At 43.0% G+C, this 23,041-nt stretch overlaps 1 protein-coding gene across 3 annotated transcripts in view; it reads right to left on the bottom strand.

Annotated features, from left to right (window-relative positions):
* LOC137438829 (regulator of G-protein signaling 3) overlaps window positions 1-23,041 on the bottom strand; it is a 305,803-nt gene that overhangs the window by 126,096 nt on the left and 156,666 nt on the right. For all 3 annotated transcript variants that reach the window (XM_078767307.1, XM_078767304.1, XM_078767306.1), the window contains exons 6-9: window positions 11,602-11,662; window positions 9,054-9,144; window positions 7,347-7,414; window positions 5,014-5,095 (exon numbers count right to left, since the gene is read on the bottom strand). In XM_078767307.1, coding sequence (XP_078623433.1) covers window positions 5,014-5,095; window positions 7,347-7,414; window positions 9,054-9,144; window positions 11,602-11,662 — 302 coding nt within the window. The remainder of the gene's footprint in view (window positions 1-5,013; window positions 5,096-7,346; window positions 7,415-9,053; window positions 9,145-11,601; window positions 11,663-23,041) is intronic.

Genomic DNA, 23,041 nt, shown 5'->3' with positions numbered 1-23,041 from the left:
TTCGCCGTGTTAGGTTTTCCAAGTGACATAACTGCAGCTTGCCCATCAATGATCAAACAGGAAGGCCCATAAAAGGCGATTTCTGAGGGGCATGATACACTCCTGATAAGAATGTCAAATAAAATAGCCTTAACACCCATTCTAAGTTCGCCAGATGTATCAACAATGCTGATTGGCACCTTCATCAGTTCATGGTTAAGTATTCTAGCCAGTTCAACTGGTCTTCCAGCTCTGTACGCTGCAATTAGTCTCTGCAAAAAGTTTCTGTCTGCTTTTGTGGTTTCGATCTTTCCATTGGCTTTCTTGGTTCCTATTTCATAGAGTGAGGAAAACGTGGGAGCCTTCACCTTCGGAAGTCGATCTCGGAAATCAGTTGATTTTTCAACAAGTCTCACTTTGACAAAGTTTTCCACCTGCTGCTGCCCTAATGTTTTTGAATTGCGGAATCAAGATTAGCCATAGCGCTTGCCAAGTTAATTTGTGTGCCCTCATTGCTTTTGCGTAAGATTTTCCGTCTTTAACCTTGTCAGCCGAATTTGGCCCAAGTAAACCACTTTCAACCCACAGCTCATGTATACCAGAATCTTCTGTATGTTGCCCTAGCACTTTCAAAAAATTCATAGTGATATGTAACCCACCTAGTCTTGGAATTAGGGTATCTCTGAAGTCGGGCACTGACCATTTCAGCTCCATCAGTTGGGGATACAACCCCTGATCAACTGTTATCACAGCGTAGCGGTTATTCAGGGCCCTTGCGACATGTAGTGCCCTGCGCACCATGGTGTTCAAAGTGGAATGTTCATGAGCTGGGGCTAGTATGATTGGCATATAGCCAATGGTAGTTTTGGGTGGTTCCTCCTTAGTGCTGTGCAACTGGTTGAACGTGGTCCAGGAATATCTTTCGCTTTCTCCTTGGCGAGATGCTAAGAATGCCATGTCCCGATGTTCACTGTCTTGAAGAGCACTGCCAGTATCTTTCTCCCTAAGAAACCATCCTGTTTCAACCTCACCAAACTCGGGAATGAGGGTATCCTTGTTGATGTATACCTCATGGATCTTTTCAACTGCTGTTGGTATATCCAACGTTGACGTATTGGATGGTTTGATGTCTCCAAGACCGCTTTCAGCAGATGGCCCCCTCTGCCAGGCAGCTAACTGAGTAGCGTGAAATGTATTTTTGCCATCTAGGGTAGAGTCATTGATGTCAATATTGTCGCCAGAAAAATGCACAAATCGTCCCGAAACCAGGTTGCTGGTAACAACTGCCCCAGTTTCTTGATCAAGCGCTTTCAGAGTGTTTTCAGCCATGGCAGTGTCATACCTAAGAACCCGGTTATAGCTGATTATGTGCCCAGCATTATGGAATAGCTCAACTAATTTCTTTGATCGAGTTGACTGGTGCAGCGTCATACCCATTCCAACGTGTTTAGGCGGTGCCTTCTTGTCTCCACATACACCATAGACCATGTCTTGTCCAATGCTAAGGACCCTTGTCTTCTTCACCCAACCAGTTTCAGACATCTCACTTTCGTCAAACTCAGCATCGACACTACTTTGGCCTCCAAGCAAGATATTCACAAACATGAGTACAGATGGTGGTACACTTGCCAACTCTGCTTTTTCGCTTACATCGCAACCTTCGAATGCAGGATGTGACATGATATCACTGCGGAGTTGCAGAGCAACGTGCACTAAAGACAGAAAATGATCATCCTGTTGTCTAAATATGGGAATATAGTCTGCACTGTTCTGACCGCACACCATTTCTGAAAGAGGTATGTGACTGAAATGTCGTGGAAGAAGCAAAGTTTGTTTCTCTGAAGGCGCCAAATTTCTTAGCACAAGAAATTCATAAATGTCCCCAATGCAATTCGACAAAGTTTCTTTAAAAGTCCCCAGTCTACTAAGATACGATGTAGGAATTGTGCCGTCGCACTCACTGGCTAACTCTTTGTACCTCTCGAACACTGCAGATAGTTCAAATACGTGCCCTTTCTCAGCAGAGTGACGCAGCTCTTGACACAACCATGATATCGCCATGTCTGCTGATTTGCTTTCAGTTTCCGCCCTTTTGACATCCCTAAAGAATTTACTAAGACAGTTAACATGGTAACATGCCTCAGCTGAGATTAAATCATTCTCATTTGCAGTACGGACTAAGATGTTATGTACAAATTTAGCTTTTTCCGTAATTTCATTACTCATTTTGAAGGTTGTGACACGACTTGTCTTCTGCTTCTTGTCAAAGTTCTGGCAGAACATACACAATGTCCAGTTCATCTTAGTAGTACTACTGCGTAAAAACGGACATGCTTCAGCCGAAACACTCTTTCTTTCAGGATCTTTTTCGTTTTTCGATTGTTCCTTGGCTAGCTTAGCATTTATTTTCCCCTTGTGTGTGTATGCAGAGTAACATAGCTTATGCCATTTAAGTTTGGGGAGACTTTCTGGAGGCTCTGCAAAGAGAGTCGAAAGCCTGTCCACGGCTGATCGAAATTCATAGTGTCTAAGTTTGCATCGGAGCTCGGTCGCCTCTCTGATGGCAGCAATACCCTGGTTTGTCTGGTTGAAAATCGTATCTTTGACCTGGCTAGTTCCCTGACAAATGATACAAAGTTCAAACGACACATCCTCACGCTGTCGCTTGAGGCTGGCAATAGGTTCCATGGTTGGCCTGAAGGGAGAAACAGAAACCAAACTAAACACCAGGCACGCATGTTCTGACCATGAAAACTACAACGTTGTATGTTATACTGCAACAGCCCTTAAATGATCGAATAAGCGCAGGCAGTGTTGGCCCGGGTTTTAATCTTATTCTCAAAGACACAAAGTAAAGCTTCTTCAAGACAAAACATCTAACCGATATCACTAATTCATTAGTGGTAGATGCATTAGGCACTCATCGTCAATGCCCATGCCCTGCCTGTCTTTTTGCTACTGTTAGGTAAATGTACATGTATGTAGGCCTGCCTATGATGTGAGATGTCAAGCATACATTACACATTTGTATGTACATGTATCTCACCAAAGAAGAATGCATTCCTTTACTTTCATTTGATTTTATATTTCATTTTTTAACAATCTTAAAAAGACCCTTACCTGTACTCCTGAAATGTTTAATGCCTGATGCCTAGGGTACGAACTAGATGGCTTATGCTAGGCTATTAGATTCATTCTTCATCATTAAGGGTCTATTGAAGAACACCCTGCTCTGTCTGAATGGAAATGATTTGACAAACATGGCAAATGCATTGGGGTCAGAAAGATGAAGCCACTTTCACTGTTGAGTGAAAGGGATGGTTTCAAGTGCAAGTAACTGTTACGTCATTGCAAGACTTTCGCACTCATTGACCTTTGACCTATGTTGTTTACCGGTGACATTTAGATTCTGTCTTTATAAAATCTATCTCTAGACCATCAATAGGAGCATAAAAACTCTGCCCCATTGTGCATTTAGAGGTTAAACTGCAAGCAAATTACGCAAAAACTAATTGTCGCCCCTTACAGAGATAAAGGCAAATGAGCATAGATGTGTCCTCACGTTTTCCTTTAAAAATAAGATTTTGAAAAGCTTTAGCAACCTTACTAGACAAAATATTGTAAAATAATTGAAATGTACAGATAGGGGATGTAAAATAAAGCATTTTTTCAAAAATTTTGAATTTTGCACTCATTGACCTTTGACCTTGATTAGTGACCTAATTACGCATTTTTGGGCTTGGCAAACAAGAGATTCATATTCAGCATGAAAAACTACCCCAGAAAAAGTGGTTTGCTTGCTTTTACTCAAAAATGCCTCAATCATTCTATAAAGGCACATTTTCAGATTTTTTGACTAGGCTAATTTGATGGTTTCATGTGTTTCCACCAAGTCTTGCTGTAACAGGGAACTTATGCAACTGGTGTTCATAATCCTGGAAATGAATGCAATGGGACTGCAGAGGGCACAGATATAAATGTGTTGGCATCTGAAACAAAGACCATTGTTGAACCATGACTTGGTGAAGGCTGTGGCACTCATAAAACAACAAATGTAAACTGATCAATTCCATATGTGATGCCTTTCCATGGTTCGTGGCATCACCTGGCAAGACAGAATACCGAACACCTCAATCCCAGACCGCTGTCATATCCAAGGAATTGAGTATTTCTTGAGGCAAGCCCAGCTTCGCTGGTCAGGACACCTCATACGCATGGAAGAACATCGAATCCCAAGAGTGCTTTTCTATGGGCAACTTAAATTTGGTAAACGGTCACGTTGTGGACAAAGAAAGTGCTAAGGATGTTCTTAAGTCTACACTCAAGTGTTGTGTCATTCAAGTTGTCACCTGGGAACAACAACAACAACAACAACAACAACATGCATTTTAAGGCCATTTTCCCTGCGAGAGCGGGGGTTAGCCTTGCGGGCCCCATGACAATCTTCTCCATCTTTCCCTATTTTCTGCATCTCCCCTTGTTAACCCCCTTGCCCGCATTTCTTCTTCCACCATCTTTAGCCAAGTCTTTCTCGGTCTTCCCCATCCTCTACTTCCTTCTACATTCATTTCCATCACTCTTCTCAACCAGTCACTTTCATCCTTCCTCAACACGACCAAACCATCTCGACCTGTTCCTCTTCACAGCATCAATCACAGGCTCTATTCCCATCATATTTCGCAATTCAAGTATGGAACAACAGGCCACAAACAGGTCAGCTTGGCTTAACATTTGCCGCAAAGGCCTGGACCACTTTGAATGTGGGAGACTTGCTATCGAGAGACAGCGGAGTCAAGAAAGGAAAACCTGCCAACGTCCGTCTCCGCAAGGACCAGTATATACCTGTGATGGTTGTGGTAGATGCTGTGGGTCCCAAATTGGACTATACAGCCAATGCACAATGCTTAGTGAGCACTCCAACGAGGAGAAGAGATTCCTGGAAAGCGACGACTTACACCATCAAAACAACAAAGATATCAAAATGCTTACATTAAATTACCTCATTAACACCTCTCTGAAAGAGTGGTACTGTACCTGGGTCAATTGATTGCACCCTTACAGGTGCATCACAGCAGATGGTAAAGCCATAGCCATTAGGTCCACGCGTCATCCCAATCTGCCAACATGAGAACATAACACACACAACAGCATGTTAATATGCATAACTATCATGACATGGTATTATACCAACATCTATTTTCTTCTTTTCATTCATACTTCACATCTTTGTCTTGACTCTGCATCTTCACTGCCCCCTCACACCTCAACACACCTACAAAGCATTCCTGAGTTTCTCAAAATATTCCCAAAAAACTATTTCCCTCAATGAATTCCCACTCAGTGCAGACCTTCTCCCCAATCCCTATAATCTTTCTTTTACAACGTTTTTTTCCGATCTTTTTGGATCCCAAGAGACGATTAAAGTGGTTGCAAGAGACGACATATTAATTTGATGTAGTGAGAGCTGACAAGGCCCAACATGGAAATGAAAACACAGGCAAAAAGTACTGTGGTCAGGGTGAGATTTGGAGAGTGAGCACAAAAACATGGAGTTGCAATAGGAAAGTGTTTCATTGATTGAATGATAAAACAGAGCCATTCTGCTTTATGCGATTTGTTTGACAGGTGATGAAACTATGCTATCCCTCTTGGGTTATTTTGCCGAAATAAACCCCAATCAATAAACCTTGTTATGTACGTTAAAATTTCGATTAATTAACTAACAAGCAAAAGTGGCTGTCCCTAGTGACGGGGAAAGTTGAAGTTAATCTGTTAAATTATTTCATGGACTTGTTATTCTTTTTTATGCCTCCGCCCCCAAAGGTGGCTGTCGGCATTATGTTTTCGGGTTGTCCGTCCGTCCTTCCGTACATCCGTCCGTTTGGACTAAACCTCGTTTTTCTCAGCAACCACATGTCCGATTGAGACCAAACTTTCAGGGTAGGAGTGACACCCATGCAGAATGTTATCAAAATTGTGATGTCATAGGTCACGTAGTATGGCAGCCATCTTGGAATAAACGCAAATAATTTAAAAAATATTTCTCGGAAAATGCTGAATGCAAAAATTTGAAACGTGGCACATTGTCAAGTCCTCCCAATGGGGGAACAAAAGCATGATAATGATGACATCATAGGTGAAGTGGTATACCAGCCAAAAATATTTTACTCGAATTCCTTATCCTAAAAATCTGAAATTGCATGCACTTAATCTATGACCCATTTTTATTGAAATATTACATTTATTAAATCATAGGTCGCATGGTTTGGCAGCCATAATGGATTTAACCCAAAACCATTTAAAAAAAAAAACTTCTCCCAAATCGCCAAATCGATTGACTCAAAACTTTATGTTTGTCATTGACTCAGCATGTCGATTAAAAGATTATCACAAAAACATAATTGGTCACATGGTATGGCAACCATATTGGATTGAAGGAAAATATGAAATAATTATACCTCTGAAAACGCTTACCCTATTGATGCGAAATTTTTCAAATATCATCTAACATAATTGTTGCATATAGTTTGAAAATGATGACATCACAGGTCATGTGGTTTGGCAGCCATGTTGAATAGAAAAACAAACCTTATCTGATCAACACTAAACTTCACAAACCTGATCCCCTACCCATATATATGCAGTGTACATTTTTAAGGTCATATGTAATGTGGTATGGCAGCCATATTAGCTCGAAAGCTGATTTTTTTTTTTATCCCTTCTCTGAAACTGCTTCACTGATCGATGTGAAACCTGTCATGGGTGGTGAAGATGTGATAATTGAAAACAGCTGAAGGGATTTAAATCAAACTTGTATATTTTTAGGACAGTGAACAAGGGCATCTACCCGTTGTGGGACTATGCGGAGACATATTGGTAACAGAGTCGCATTGCTCGTTTTAAATTATTTCATGGACAAAGTTAATTGTGTTCAACTCTGACTTTCACTCAGTGCCAAAGCTCTAAGCTACTTATACCATCCACTGCAAAATGGTGGTGCAACATTGGGCGTCAGAGTTTCGATTTGTCCAAAAAGACGACAAATATAGCTATTTAAAATTATGTTACTCCATGTATTAAATCTGTATAAAATCTACTTTAATCCAGATGTTCATGGTGATTTTAAAGATTATTGGAAGGGACAACAAAATGACCAACTATATTGCAACAATAAAAGTGAAATGAAAATGCAAAATAACCAAACAGCAGCTTTTCAAACGCAACGCAGGAAACGACCGCCGTAAATGGGAGACAGACGAATGCACGCACAGACACCACGGCTCAATATATATATAAATATATATATATATATACATGATATCCTCAATTTAAAAAAAAATGTTGGTTATGAAGTATGCAATCCCCACCTTGATAATTTCCATCTCTGGACCAGGCCATGCTGCTGGCTGGAAGACTCTGCCTCGGCCTGAGACCCCTGATGGAAACATATGCCAATCACCATATATTCTCACAATACAACCAGACAACTGATAAATGACTACAGTCAGCAAAGTGACGATCTCACATACTTATTGATCTATACCTACACCTATAGAAGGCAAAAATCTTTCTGTCTCTTTTTCTTTCTCTCTTTTTCTTTCTCTCTCTTCCTCCTCTCTCTCCCCCTCCCTCTCTCCCTCTCTCTCTTTCTTTGTGTGTGTGTATGTGTTCTATGCATGGCCACATCTTTCAAGTTACAAACTCCAAACTCGAGGTACAAATATAACTTTGTGTTGGGGATAACAATAGGCTATGTGGCCGCGTCCTCACGCAGGGGTGTGGTTTTCTAATGGAGAACCATGTCTATCATATATTACTTACATAATGTTGCATTGAGATAGCATGGGGAGCAGAAAGGCAGGGTCACAAACACACTGTGATTTTACCAATGTTATGTTAGCAGTGTCACATTGACAGCAGAGTGGTGAACAACATGGATGATTGTAGAGTGACCTTTCCAGCATGTTTTCTGTACTGTCATAAATTACAAAAGATTGCCTAATGCTGTGTGCAATTCAGTTTTCAACTCTATATTTGTAACTATCATTGCAAATTGAAACAAGAAAGCATCCCAAAATGCGCAGCCCATCTGCATCCGCTTTGTACCCTTACTACATTTGACGAAAAGGACAGTTTAAAACATTGTACATTTTATTCATTTGTGTTTTTTTCCATATTCTCATAATAAACGTCTGTTGAAAATTTGACAACAAAAGCTCAAATGGTAAAAATGTTATGTCCTGGACAGACACACTGACGTTAAATGGAAAATAAATAAATAAACACCAAAGCGATTAAATAAAAATGGGGCGTTTCGTGCTTGACGAGCTGCAGATGGGCTGATAAGGTCTATTTATAGCCACTATGACTTTGCCCTTTCACATTTTGACCCAATTATTTTTTTTCCATATTCTCATAATAAAGGTTTGTGACAATTTGATGGTAAAACCTCAAATGGTAAAAATATGGCATGGACAGACAGACAGGCAGGCAGCCAGAAACAAGAGAGACACACGCACACACAGACAGATACTTTGAGATCTGGTAGATCTCCATTCCATCTCCTGAAACTCACCCATGTGTGGAGATGGAAGCCAATAACAGCAACTGACACGCACACACACATACATACATACACATATATGTGCGTGCACTTCCACACACACATATATGCAAGCACACATGGAGATGGATATTTTTAGACCTTGGAGGGCTCTGTTGCACCTTCAGAAACCCACATGTGGAGATGACAAAACACACACACACACAGACACACACACACACACACACACACACACGAACACACACACACACACACACACACACACACACACACACACACACACACACACACACACACACACACACACACACACACACACACAATTCCAAAACCCCATCTCCCACTGCGCGTGGAGGCAGGCTGAGGAACATCAGAAAGAGATGTGAAATAACTGAATAAAGTATTTTAAAACTCCAACAAATACATTTGGGGGATGTTGACCCCAGAGGATTTCAGATTATCATTAGAAAGATATTGGCCCATTGGGGCTATAGCCAGGGCTGGAAGGCACCTGCGCTCAATTGGAGTCGATGAGAAGCAACCTTCAGGTGTTTGGAGCGTCCAAGGTCATCACCCAAAAGGTAGTACCACCCATTCACCCCCTGTGATGCATACACGCACACCAGCGTGATACCAGTCCTACATGTACAGGTGCGCGTGTACACACGCTCAGAATTTTATTGCACATATTTTTTTACTCAAATCAAATTAACAGCAAAGCTACAACTCGATGATCATTGACAACCATTTTATTCATAAAAAATATACCTTCACACCAGCACCACTGGATTCAAACATTCTAGGTCGACATTCTGGCAGTCAACATATGCTCCAGCAACAATTATCAGTTATTATGTCATAGCTTTACCATGAACCATGAACCAGTAACAGGCATATCCACTCAAAAGACACCATGTTGACAAAATGTGTTTTGAAACAAATAACTGAGGCTATTATTCTACTTTCCAATGTTATGTTATGCTACTGTCTTTTATTCTACTTTCTTTTCTTTTCTTTTTTTCTTATTTTATATACAAGATCGAGGCTCGTGAAAGAGCTAACATTAATGACAAAAAAAAAAAACGGACACATAGGATAAAATAAAGGGAGTGGGAGACAAAATGGGGAGAGAGAAGGAAGCACACAAATACAACATTTGAGAGCAGGGACATCGGGAAATCTGTGGGAGGGAGAGGGCTTGGGGGAGGAGGCATGGGAAAAGGGGTGGGGGTGGGTGGGTGGGAGAGGTATAAAACACATGGACACAGCTAGGACTTCCAGGAAAGAAGTCGGAATTTCAGAAAAGTGGATCTGGGGTGAATTAACAGGGGTAGAAAAGATCAAGGTTTTAGATGGTGGAAGATAAGAGATGGTGGTGAACAGCTGTTTTGAAGACCTGGAGGAAGGAGTGGGATTGAAGAGAGTGAGGGAGTTTGTTCTGGAGGTGGGAGAAAAGAGGAATGAAGGAGTGAAGGAGAGCAGAGAGTGTCGATTTTGGCAGTTTAACCAGAAGAGGGTTCCTGGCAGATCTTGTGCGACCTGTATGAGTATTTCGGGGCTATTGAAGTCTTACTTTGAAGGCTATTGAAGTCTTGCTCAGTCTTACTCACTTTCAAGTCTTACACCATTAGCAAGATATATGGTTTGACTGTCACTTTGTCCAAAAAAAAAAAAAACTCGTCAAAAAATACCTGAATTAATTTCCTATTACATTCCGGAGGATGGGATTGTAACGGTTACCAAGATCGAAGTGTGCTGCAAAGTTGGACAAGGTGATAGACCAATAGTCGATGCATAAAACGCAATTTCTAATTTGGCCAAGATACCAGCCCAAAAAAGGCCTCTTATTATAGAAAACATCATGGGATGTTTTACATCCATATTTCCGTTGGCAGTGCCAGCCAAACACCTTTACTGAAGGGTGGCGTACGCTTACTTGCAGCGCCACTGGCTGGCAATGAACCAAGCAACAGCCAAAGGTGGATTTCAATGTGGCAGGACCACTCCATTGCTGAAAACTCAGATGAGAAGAACACACTATGTCTGAGACATGCTGTCATATCAGGAACAGGAAAATACACCTTTAAATAACCCGGTACTATTAGTGGCCAAAAAAACAAAATCACGTGCCCGAATCAGATTTAACGCAAGTTTTTGAATGCACCTTTGTCTCGCAATGGAGGAACATATTGATACACGGTATGTACCCATTGTAATAATAATTGTATGCTTCATCATGTTGCTTATTACACATGATGAGACTGAATCTGAAAGATGTCAATATTTGTGAATTATTGCGTCGTGTTCACCTGTTGGATCATTCTGATGCAAAATGGTTTGGGTACCCCAGACTGGAGAACCATACAACTGATTATCATTTACAAAAGTAAACTAAAAAGCGTTTGAAAATACAAAGCCAGCCATTGCTGAAAACATTTGAAATACCCCAGTGAAACGGATCCGTTTATTCTTGGAATGAAATACGGATGGAAACGGATGAAATACCCCAGACGTCTTCTTCTTCCTCAAATTAACGAAGTTAAAAAAAAAATACAAAATCAAAATTTATAATTTTATGCAGCCTTGACCTTTGAGCTTAGATCGAAAGAAATTATCAGCTTCCAGCTTTTGATTGGTGAACCAATTCTGTGACCTGAAAATTCTTAAAATTTCAGGTCAATTGGAGGAAAATTAACAATCTTATGCAGCCTTCACCTTTGACCTTTCGATTAAAAAAACAACAACAATCGGCTTCTAGCTTTTGATTGGTGAACCAATTCTGTGACCCAATATGCAAATTATTTAAATTTCAGGTCAATCTGCTGAAAATTTATGATTTTATGTGATGCTGACCTTTGACCTTTTGACCTCTTCACAAAATTATTTATTTATTATCATTATCATTCTCCGTATTATCATAATAAAGCTTTGGTCAAAATTTGATGACAATAGCTCAAGTGGTAAAAAAAAAAGTTACGGTTATGGCCCAGACAGACAGATACAGACACACACAGACACACACACAGACACAGACAAACACACTGATGCTGTTCGTTTACCTTCTGTATGCTGAGGAGGGATTTCATGCCGAAACTCATACACCCCAGGAGCTCGCTTGGCCTATGAGGGTGGTAAGGTATCATCACCTGTTTAACAGATTCTCGAAACAAATGATAAAAAGCCTGAAGCTACGACATAAGCCTAAGTCAGGGAGGTAAATAAATCCATGAATCAAAAGTTTGCTCAAAGACAACAAAGCCCAAAGGGCACCACAAGGGGTCTAGTAATGAAAACTAGTGTATGAACACAATTCTAAGTTCCTTCAAAATACGAGCTATTACTTTGGAGTGAATAATGCAGAGAATGAATCAATTTCCTCTTCCAAAATGAAACAAAATGGTGCTCACATCAATCACTTTACTCCACAATGAATATGTGAAGAAACAATGTGTAAAATATGGATTAGTATATGATAATATATGATGCTGGTGTCTCCATTGTTAACAACTAAATGTAAAGCATTTTTTTTCAGCCTGAAAACCTTATAAATCTCAGAAGTTCATAACAAAATGAACTTTTCAAATAGTAAAACATCACCTGGCATTAACAATATATTCAGTATTGTTCACCAATTAACACCATCACGAAACAATATTTAAATTTCTACTTATGCTACTGGGGTTCAGTCAAATAAAATTGGGAAGACTTAGTGAAATGGGTGGATTAAATAATTAATAACGGCACAGCTGACAAATGAACTACCAAAGGTGAATAATAGCTTGCTTGAAAAAATTATAATAGAAATAAATCGATGGAATAAATAAAACTGTTATTTTATAATCAGCAACCATTAAACTCATTTGCTTATATATGTATAATTGTACATATATGTATATATGTATATGTATATATATATATATATACACATATATTGTCGCGTCCTTACCGATAAAGACCGGTCTCGGACGGATGACCGATCGAGCTCACCTCCGAGGCGTTCAGTCAACTATGGCGGATGTTCTTTATACGTGCGAGGAGTAAACATGGGTATTGATGCTTACCTGGACGGATGGCACAAAGCGGGTTTTCCGAACCACCAACAAATAAACGGGACCGGACAAGGAATGAAGGTTCAACAATAAAGGGATTTAATCAAAATAATGCCAAGGACAAGAAATGCACGGTAAAAGGACAATAAATGCACATGCACGGTCATGGCCACTTGCCGGCCTTTGTGATTACCTTGTCGGTGGTATCATTGGTGGTGCTAAAATGCCCTGGTTCCGGTTGTTTTATTTAGTGTTTATTTTAGGTGTGGAGTGCATGACGTGTGTGGTGTGTGTCATAAGGAACAAAGGAAAAATCACAGAGGCATTTACATACAGGGGATTTACCCTTAACCCCTACCTAATTAACACAGCCACACCCCTCACCATGGGGACAAAGATACGACCTTACACCACATCCGGTCTAACAGATTCCCAACTTCGGTACATGGAGGTTTCTTCTTCTTCGTTGCGACAGTCAGAGCACACTACCGTATATAATCCTACCTGGCCCTAAGGTATTTCATTGCCTACCCCCCTCACAAACGTAGCAATATATATATATATATATATATATATATATATATATATATATATATATATATATATATATATATATATATATATATATATATATATATATACACACATGTATAATACATGTTTTTTAATATATTTTTTAAAATATGAATGATATGAATTATATTAATACGAATTATAATGATAAAATAATTATAAAATTGATATTACTATGAATGATAAGAAACGGTCATGTAAGGATATAAAGTTGTTCTTGATGGTTTAATGATAAACAGCAGGGGGCGCCATACCCAAAGATCATCTTTATTGCACCGTGCGCAGGGACATCTGGTGTCTCCATTGTTAACACCATTGTTAATTGTGGAAATTGTGGAAATTGTGGAAATTGTGGAAATTGTGGAAATTGTGGAATTGTGGTGTCTCCATTGTTAATATATATACAACCAAAGTGGAAAGCAGAGTTAAGCAATTGGTTCACTCTCTGTCTGTCTACAAATGTCAGTTTATGATCGAGAACAACTTCATTTCAATGGAAAGCAGAGTTAAGCAATTGGTTCACTCTCTGTCTGTCTACAAATGTCAGTTTATGATCGAGAACAACTTCATTTCAATGGAATGTTGTATTTTGAACATGAATCGGAAATGAATTAGAAGACTAACCTGGAGTTTAGCAGTACTTTGGCTCTGAATTTAGCCTGATCATAATTGCACAGAGAGGAGTGAGCACATTTTTCTACTCTGTCTGCATGTCTGGCAGTGAATCATAATTGAAAATCATTCCAAACAGGAAAAGTACTGTTTTTAAGGATGTTATAAAGGACACAAACAACAGGCACAAATAACTAATGTAAATGAATGAATGAATGATCGTTTTGAGGTCATTTTCCCCCACTAGAGTGGGGGTTAGCCTTGCGGGCCCCATGACAATCATGGTTCCCTGTTTGAGGCAATGTTTTTACGGCCGGATGCCCTTCCTGACGCCAACTCTTAGTCGCCTCTTACGATGCGCAGGGATACGGTGTACCTATTCTAAATCTGGGTGCACAACAGGGTCCTTCATCCCAGCAAGCTGGTACTCAATTTGCCGACCTTGAAAGGATGACAGGCTGAGTCAACCTCCCTGGCGTTAATTCAGCGATCGACCGGGATTCAAACTCAGGATCCGAGGATCCCAAGCCGGCACCCTAACCACTAAGTCAACACCAGGCTGCACAAATAACTAATGTAACATGTTAAATAAGGTGGTGTATAAGACACTGCATCAACAACGGTAAACTTCTAGAACTTTTTTTTCTACGACCTTTAACATTTCTATTTTCTTTTTATTTTGGCACGCTCAAAACCCTCCTGTTTAGCAGTTATTGAACAATATATTAAGGCATTTTACACAATCACGACCAATCAAATTTGCCGCATGTAGACCCGGCCCATGTTCTTGTTGTTAGATTTTTTTCTCTCGTTATATTTATCTCAAGACTATGTTAGGAAAGGTGGTCGATGAACTCTCCAGTTGCATGTGGATCCAGAACAGCATTCGGTAGAGCGCATACCTCCACCAGGCTGAACAGTTTGTTTTGTATCCCTTTGATAGGTCAGATCTGCATCCGGACATGAACCAAAATCTAATTGGCTTGTCCTTGTCATCTAACCCACTCATACACCTAGTTATGTCATAGTCGGTATACAACTTTTTTTAAATTATCGTGCTATATATAATTTTGGCCCCATCACTCAATGGTGAAGAAACATTTTAACAATTTTAAAGATTCCCGTATCCGGATCCAGATTCGGATCTTCACCAAAATCAAAGAGCTTCCTTCGTCCTTGACACACACCCAACCTGTCCACCAAGTTTCGTCCAAATCCGTCCATCACTTTTTGCGATATGGTGCTAAATATCGGTTTTAGCCCTATCACTCAATGGTGAAGAATGATTTAAACAATTCTCTGATACGGATCCGAATCTTCACCAAAGTCTAATCAGTTTATCCATGTCACACACCTAACCTGTCCATCAAGTTTTGTTCGAATCCGTCCGCATATAATCCGTCCATCCGCATCCTATAAATGGGATACAAAACGTTAACTATTCCACCTGGCGGAGGTATGCTCTGTACCGAGTGCCCTTATAGTTTTCCCTGTTTTACACACGAATAACTGCAGAGCAATGTAACTGGAGCCACACTAACTGATAAGTTAGGGAATTCCTGAGTGGCACTGGAGTGCATACAGCTTTCATAAAAATATCCATGGACTATGGCTCCCCTCTCTGAGTTAGTGTTATCGCTTCCCTCTTTGTTCGTCTCAAGTCAGGTGAAAACAATAACTTCTGCACCATTGGAATCTCAAGACAGGAGGTGGATTGTCATGATTGTCACTCTTCCACTGGCAGCAAGTTTTTGGCCTCTCTATTTTATTCAAGCTTACACCTGGCCTTGCTCCTCCTGCCTCTCCTATACCTCTGCCCTCTCGAAGCCATCCAAGGTTAAACGCGTCCTCAAGTAACCCTCACCTGCTCATCCTGTTAAAGTACAGGCTAGTTACTCACCTGCATTAATTCTTCCCCTTATTGTCCTGATTGTGGAATCATCTCCTTGTGACCGTCCTCCTCACTTCAGCCTTTCAAATGCACTTATCATTGTGTGGTGACCTCTTTGCTTTAGGTGAATGTGTGGTGACCTCACGTGCCAGGAAATGTTAACATGTTTTTTTTAATTCAAATAGTTTTTTTTAAGTAAAATTAAATTATATACATATTCTTTATTTAAATACATCGCGATGTGTCCACTTTTTGTTCATCTTTGTCGCGATGGGCCCCTTCCGATTATGGGCCTGGCTCCGAGGCGCCATTGTAAACCCGGCACTGCTCTACTTTTGCTGCAATGAAGAGTTAACATTCCAAATCATCAGTTTGTCCTTGCTTCCCATGGTGGTTAACATACTCTGATCAACGATCTTTTGACTCCATCATTTGTTCTACATGTCCGCCATTGCAGAATAACAAGCCTTCATGTGCCAGGATAGTTCTTCATTCTACATTTGCTGCAGCATATTTCTAAATTCAACACGGAACCACAATATACACACTGACAAGCAAATACACCGAAAATAGAGAGAAAAAAGGTGGAATTTGATTCTGACATTTTGTCAAAGTGGTGCTGTGATTGATTGACTTTCTTTCACAGCACCATGAGGGACTGAAAGGTCTACAAATAGAAAAAGGGACTGAAGAAAAGTCTTCCAAGTGTGAAGTCAGCATTTAAAAAGTTAAGAGCACGGACAAGCCACATACATAGGTTGGCATCGATGTGGAAAAGCAAATTCCTCCTTAGGGAATACCCCCACTGAGTGTGGCGATAAATGCGGCGCCATTGCTGGAACACAGAGTACCCCAGGAAGTGACGGCACTTCCACCGAGCTCAGTGGCTGTGTTTGTGTTGTCTCAGTCCTGTGTTGTGGCGCCGATGTTTATGTATGTGTGTGTGTGTGTGTGTGTGTGTGTGCATGTGAGTGTGTACGTGAGTGTGTGTCTGGTCCACGACAAGCCTCAGATAATGTAAAAAAGAAAAGAAAAAATAACAAAAGAGAACAAAGATTTTAGACTTATTTCTCACATTTTGCAGAGATTCAAAACCAATGAATGGTTGAGAATGGATAAAAGCGTGGGCAGCATATCTCAGGAGGAACTCAGCAATGCACGAGCCTCCAGATGAAACACCTAGATGATGTGTACAACTCGCCGCAATGTGAGGCAGGTGTGGGCACCCACCGGGAAATCCCAGACCATGAACAGGGCAACCTCAAACCACAGAGGCAAGGACACAGCCCAATCAAACCTTGGGGATCAGGAATCACTCTTTAGCATTGGCTGCTCACCACAAATGCCAGGTAGATCACGTTGGCAAGCACAACATTCTACCAGCTCACCATCCGGCCACTGTGACTGCCCTTTCCTCAATGTGCCTCTACCTGTTTCCTGGTTTGTTTTGAGCATCCCTCGCTTGCTTTATTTTCTCTGCATATATCTATATATATATATCTATATCTATATCTATCTATATATGTATATATATATATATATATATATATATATATATCTATATATATATATATATATATATATATATATATATATATATATATATATATCTATGTATATATATATATATAATCAAGCTCATATATATAATCAAGGCACCTCCTAGCTTTAATGGTGAGCACCAGCCACGAATTATGTCTCACACGGTAAATACCGCATAACCCGCAAGGAACCAACAGCCTGTCTGCCACACAGACCATCGTTCCCACCAGTGCAAACCAAAACCAGGGGGTGCGGTGCGATCGGCGGGGATAATAATCAACGACATAACAGCGTGACGAGCGCTGTCCCGATCTCCTGTGGACCGAAATCCTCGACCAAAGCGTCACCTCTGACCCAAAGGGTCTTCTGGAGGCCTCAGCCCAGCCACTCTGTCAACAGACATATGTATATATATATATTGTTACGGTCCGCGGTTAAGGATGTTGTTTGCCGAGCGGAGGCGCCGCGGCCGAACAGTTTTTCCCCGACTAAACCCGATTCACCCAGACGTTGGCCGTATTCAATCAGGGAAAAGACAAAGACGACGGATGTGAAGAAAAGGAATAAAAAGACGAAACAAAGGTTGAAAATACTACTAAATTTATTTACTATTTACAGGCTCAAAATAACCAAGGAGAAGGAAAGATAAGAAAATAATATACAGAAGCTTTTAGAGACACAGGGAAAATACTAGCTTATACAGACTTAATTGACTACCCCGGACAGCACAAACAGAACAAACTCACGTACACGAATGGGGAACTTGCAGGCAGGAATGGCTGGAAAGGAGAGGAAGGTCCGGAGCTGGTAGCACGATCGGCGCGTTCGGCAGCCGCCGTCCCTTCGCGGCCCTGCTCAAAACCGCCGTCCAGGCCCCAAACGGCTGTCGAGTGTTGCTGCTGGGGACGCTGCCGCTGGCGAGCAAGGTGACGAATAGCAGGCTTTTGCGCTTCCCTGGATGATCTCTGCTTTTTGGACCTCACAACTCAGCTCTTGTCATAGCTCATCTCTCATCTCGCAGCTCAGCTCAGCCTTTGGACCTCACAACTCAGCTCTTCTCATAGCTCATCTGCCATCTCAGCTCATCTCATAAAAGCTCATCTCCCTTCTCAGCTCATCTCATAAAAGCTCATCTCCCTTCTCAGCTCATCTGCTTTGCACCACCACGCAGCTCAGCTCAGCCTTGGACCTTTTTGCCACTCTCTCCTGGGGAACGTCCCGCGGCGGGTTATATAGGCCCCGCCCCTCAACCTTCGCGAACCTCCTTGATGTTTCTCGCCACACCCTCTCCAAGTCCAACCCCTTGTTCGTGGTTGGTTGAGTGGGGCTGACTCACTCCTCCCCTCTATGACGAGGTGGGGACCCGCCTTTCTTCCCCAACCCTGCCTCGTGGTCAATGGCGGCAATTGGAGGGGATGTAATTGCCAAATTGAGGCTTGGCCATTACGAAAGGGGAAATGGAGGTTTTTGGGAATGGGAATGAAGGGAATCTATCTCTTTTACTTGGTGCAATGGAGTGTCATGTTACTGGAAGACAAGGCCTTACTCTAAAACACATAATAAAGATATAAGCTACTGAACAAGGGTTTTATCGTGTCCTTCAATGTGGTGTTTCATGGAATTAACTACCGGGACGCCCTTTTTACCTTTACACAACTCTGGAGGCAGGAGGCGCAGAATAGACAATAATAATAATAAAGCACACAATAAAAAAAATACCATCCTCATATCCGCAACACTGCACCCTCCTCCTCTTAGGCACGTCCCGGGCCTACAACTTTAATTTAGTGTGACACGTAGGTGTAGTTCCCTCTACTTTTAACCTGACCCTGAGTGCGACAGTTTTAAAACATAAATAAATATGTCCCGCTGCTCCATTGCACCCTGCCGAACAGACTCACGCCCACAGTAAACTGAATTGCGGAATGGTCTTCAAACTACACACTGACGGTGGGGAGCATTATTTACAATTGACGCTACTTTATTTACAATACGCAACCCAGGACCTGTGATTGTTCTTTCTGGGGGGGGCGACAGTCTGCTCTGCATCAATGCACCATGAAAGCACCCAAAAAACGCACCAATACACCCTCAGGCACCAACCGGTGCAGTCACCACAGTTCATCAGTGTTCAATAATAAAAATAACCAAACAACCCCTAACCCTGCAGGTGATCTCTTGCTCTTCGGCTCCCTCTGCTGGCTATTATTATTTCTTCCAGGTGTTGTCTTTTTCCTTTGCTGGCGGCCTATTTGCAATAAAATGCACCCAACGTGTCCATTTTTTTTTTTTTTTTTTATTGCCCACAGGGCCGACTAGTGTGGTTCACCTGTGGGGCATCGGTGCCCTGTGGCCAAGGTCCGCCAGCAAGATTTCGGGCCTTCATGGCCGGTTCCAGCAGAGGGGCCATGCCCCAACCCATGGGGTCCATAAGTGGTGCTCGGCCACAGACATGTGGTCCATAATGTGGTGCATCGATGCAGACAGCTGGTTCTGGGAGTTCCGGGCGCACAATGGCGGACTCACGCACGCTCCCCTCGGCGCCCAATGGCGCACAGGTCATGTGGGAGACAAAAGGGGGTAAGACAGATGAGCGAGGGGTAAGGTCACAAGGGTACACATCAAACAAGGCAATGCAGGGCGAAATGCGTATGGAGAGCGAAGTGAGAAAGCTCGTCCCTACCGTACGTCACCCCCCCCTGTCACCTACACTACCCTTGCCCTTACCCCATATTTACAAAATCTACACATTTACAAATCCGTCGCTATCGTCACGTCTTCCCATATTTCCCTTGTACCAAATTCGTCTCCACAATCCCTCTATCCAAAATTTGCCATCACCAATTCATCATCAATCCTCATAAGGAGGAAGAGATGGAACATCAAGCACAATGTCACACCCACATCATGATGCGTCTCACATTCCAAACATTTGCATCAAAAATAATAAAAACATGGCATGGTGTGGAGTTACGTCACCTCAGGTGAGTGGATGTAGATGGTGCGAAGAGATCTTCATCCTAACTACTTGCTAAATGACTTTAACACGCTTTACACTACCCGGGGTCTTTCCCTGCCAATCCATTGGCCAACTTACACTATGGGTTCGAAAAACCAATTCCCATTGACCAAACTGTGGTGCTTCTCCATTTTGGGGTCTCACTCCCCCGATTCATCTCCCGGTGCCCTTGCACAATTTCTGGGCTGAGACGTGTAGCTCTCCCAGCAGGTCTACCCACCTGCACACCTCCACCACTGTAGTTGCCACCCGAGCTTACCTAGCTCCTCACCCTAACCTAACTAACTGGGGAAGGCCCCTCCTGGCTCTGTCACCCCACTCGGTGCCCTCTGGCACTGGGCTACCCGGGTCCGTCCTCCGGATCCTCGGGCCCCATCCACAACTACCGGCTCCCAGAGCCCACCTGCGGCCTCACCTGGCCGACATCCTCACAGTGGTAGAGTGCCCAAACCAACTACACACACTAACAGGCTACACGCCCAGCCATTTCCACAACACTAATGCACCCATCCAAATACCATTCTTCCACCACGCACCACAGATGCCAATATCCAACTACAATTTACCTATACCCGCTACCTATCACTTACACTACCCTCCCCGGGTATTCGTGATGGGGGTCCATCCTTCCCCCATTCACACCTTCACACCATCCACTCCACTCCATAGTTTCCACCATACTCACTCCACTACCATCCATTCCAACACTCCACATACTCCAGACCATTTATTCCATACAACCATTCTCCATACACCTGTTGTTGCACACCTGTGCAATCATACCTGGTGCCACCTGCACCCTCCTTCTCCCTGGACCATTTGGTCAGCACAACTCATCTCACTATCACTCACTCAAACACTGCTCCATACACCTGTTCAGTTGCACACCTGTGCAATCACACCTGTTCCTCACACACTTTTCACAATACACTTCTATACACTTCCAACACTCACACGGCATCATCTAAACTACCTGTTGCCCTGCTAACTTAGTGCTCCCCGTCTTCCCTTTAAACTAAGCACATACCACGTCATTATCATCCACTCTAACCTACCTGCGTCCCCACTACAGGTATCAGTCACTAACTAACCTTAACGTTACCGAAGGTCATCTCTCTAGATCCCTACACACGATATATCCTAACCCACCCGGGCTAGTTTTCACTGCCATACACTCCATAAACTAGTGCTCCTTTGCCCCCCTTTTGTGAGAGATGGCAAGGTTGCCATCCCACCACATCGGGGCATTTCCCACTACCAATTTTGCATATCAAATTTCAACAAATCAAAAATTTGCCAATCACTACCCATCATCTGCCAATCATTACTGCCAATCCTTTGCCAATCATCAAATTTTGCCTTTTTCTAATTTTGGGTCCAAAACACTAACCTCATCACCCGTCTACTTACTAGATCCTCTCGGTGCGCCAATTCACTTCCAAAGCTCGGCTTCGTACAGCCGAGCAATGAATGCGGGTTCTTTGGTGCCGGCGGCTGGATGCGTCCGACACTCGGTGCAGGGAAGGACGCTTACCCGGGCCGAGATCCCACGCACCACCTCGGCAAGGAGCCATCCAATTGCCCGATCTCGACCTGCCGGAACGCCTCAACAAAAAGGGATCGCCATGACGACCCTTCCTATCGGGCTGCCCGCTCCGCCTAGTGGAGCACGGCCGCGGCCGTTCCAAACGCGGCCCAGCGTGGATCACGTACGGCGGTCCTTTCGAACCCGCCGTGGTTCGGATCCCGGCTGGTCCTCGCGGCACGCGAAGCTGCCCGACGCGCACCGAGGGCCCGATTCGGCTAAATGTCGTTCTAACCGCTAACCCGGTTACCGTCGATGCCTCACCTGCATGCTTACACGCATACGCTACCCCTTTCACCCTCACTGAGCTCGATGCTCCAACGCCGCCCGTACACCCCGCATACTTCGTTATTGCATTCGTTCTTTCGCTCACAGACTTGGTCACACACCTGACCACCGAACACCTTTGCACACACTCGTTCGCACACCTCACCAACACACCTCTTCGCGCCCCCTCCTCTGTGACAATCACAGGTGTGCTCTCACTCGCACACCCAACCACGTGCCTCACTACCAACTCAAGTGTGCATTCCCACACACGCTCTACCATTCCAGGTGTGCATCCTTCCATTCCAGGTGTACATCCTCTCTCACCTGTCACCACAAACTCACGCTCCGTGTCACTCTCACTACTTTCACCACCACTCTTGACAACGCACTCACCCTTACTCTCGACAGCGCACTCTTTCCTCATGCACCTGTCCGTTACACACCTTTCTCGCGCACACTCTTCCGTTACACCCTCTGTAACACTCACCACAGGTGTGCATTCTTCCTTACTTTTGACAGCACACTCTTTCCCCATGCACCTGTCCGTTACACACCTTTCTCGCACACACTCTTCCGTTACACTCTCTGCAACACTCACCACAGGTGTGCATTCTTCCTTACTTTTGACAGCGCACTTTCCCCATGCACCTGTCCGTTACACACCTTTCTCGCGCTCCCTCTTGCGCACACTCTCCCGTTACATCCTCTGTAACACTCACCACAGGCGTGCATTCTCCCTTACTCTTGACAGCGCACTCTTTCCCCATGCACCTGTCCGTTACACACCTTTCCCACGCATCCTCTTGCGCACACTCTCCCGTTACATCCTCTGTAACACTCACCACACCGCGCTTCCATGTGCCCCCTCGCACACGCGCTACGACCGACTCACTCTCGACAGCACACTCACTCCTCGGCGCGCACTTTTTCCTCACACACCCCAGAGTCGGACATTCTC

The sequence above is a fragment of the Myxine glutinosa genome, chromosome 13 (genome assembly GCF_964187855.1).
Source record: "Myxine glutinosa chromosome 13, kmMyxGlut1.1, whole genome shotgun sequence".
Taxonomy (NCBI): Eukaryota; Metazoa; Chordata; class Myxini; order Myxiniformes; family Myxinidae; genus Myxine; species Myxine glutinosa.
The sequence above is the reverse complement of the archived record's forward strand: the minus strand, read 5'-3'. Positions and strand labels throughout refer to the sequence as shown.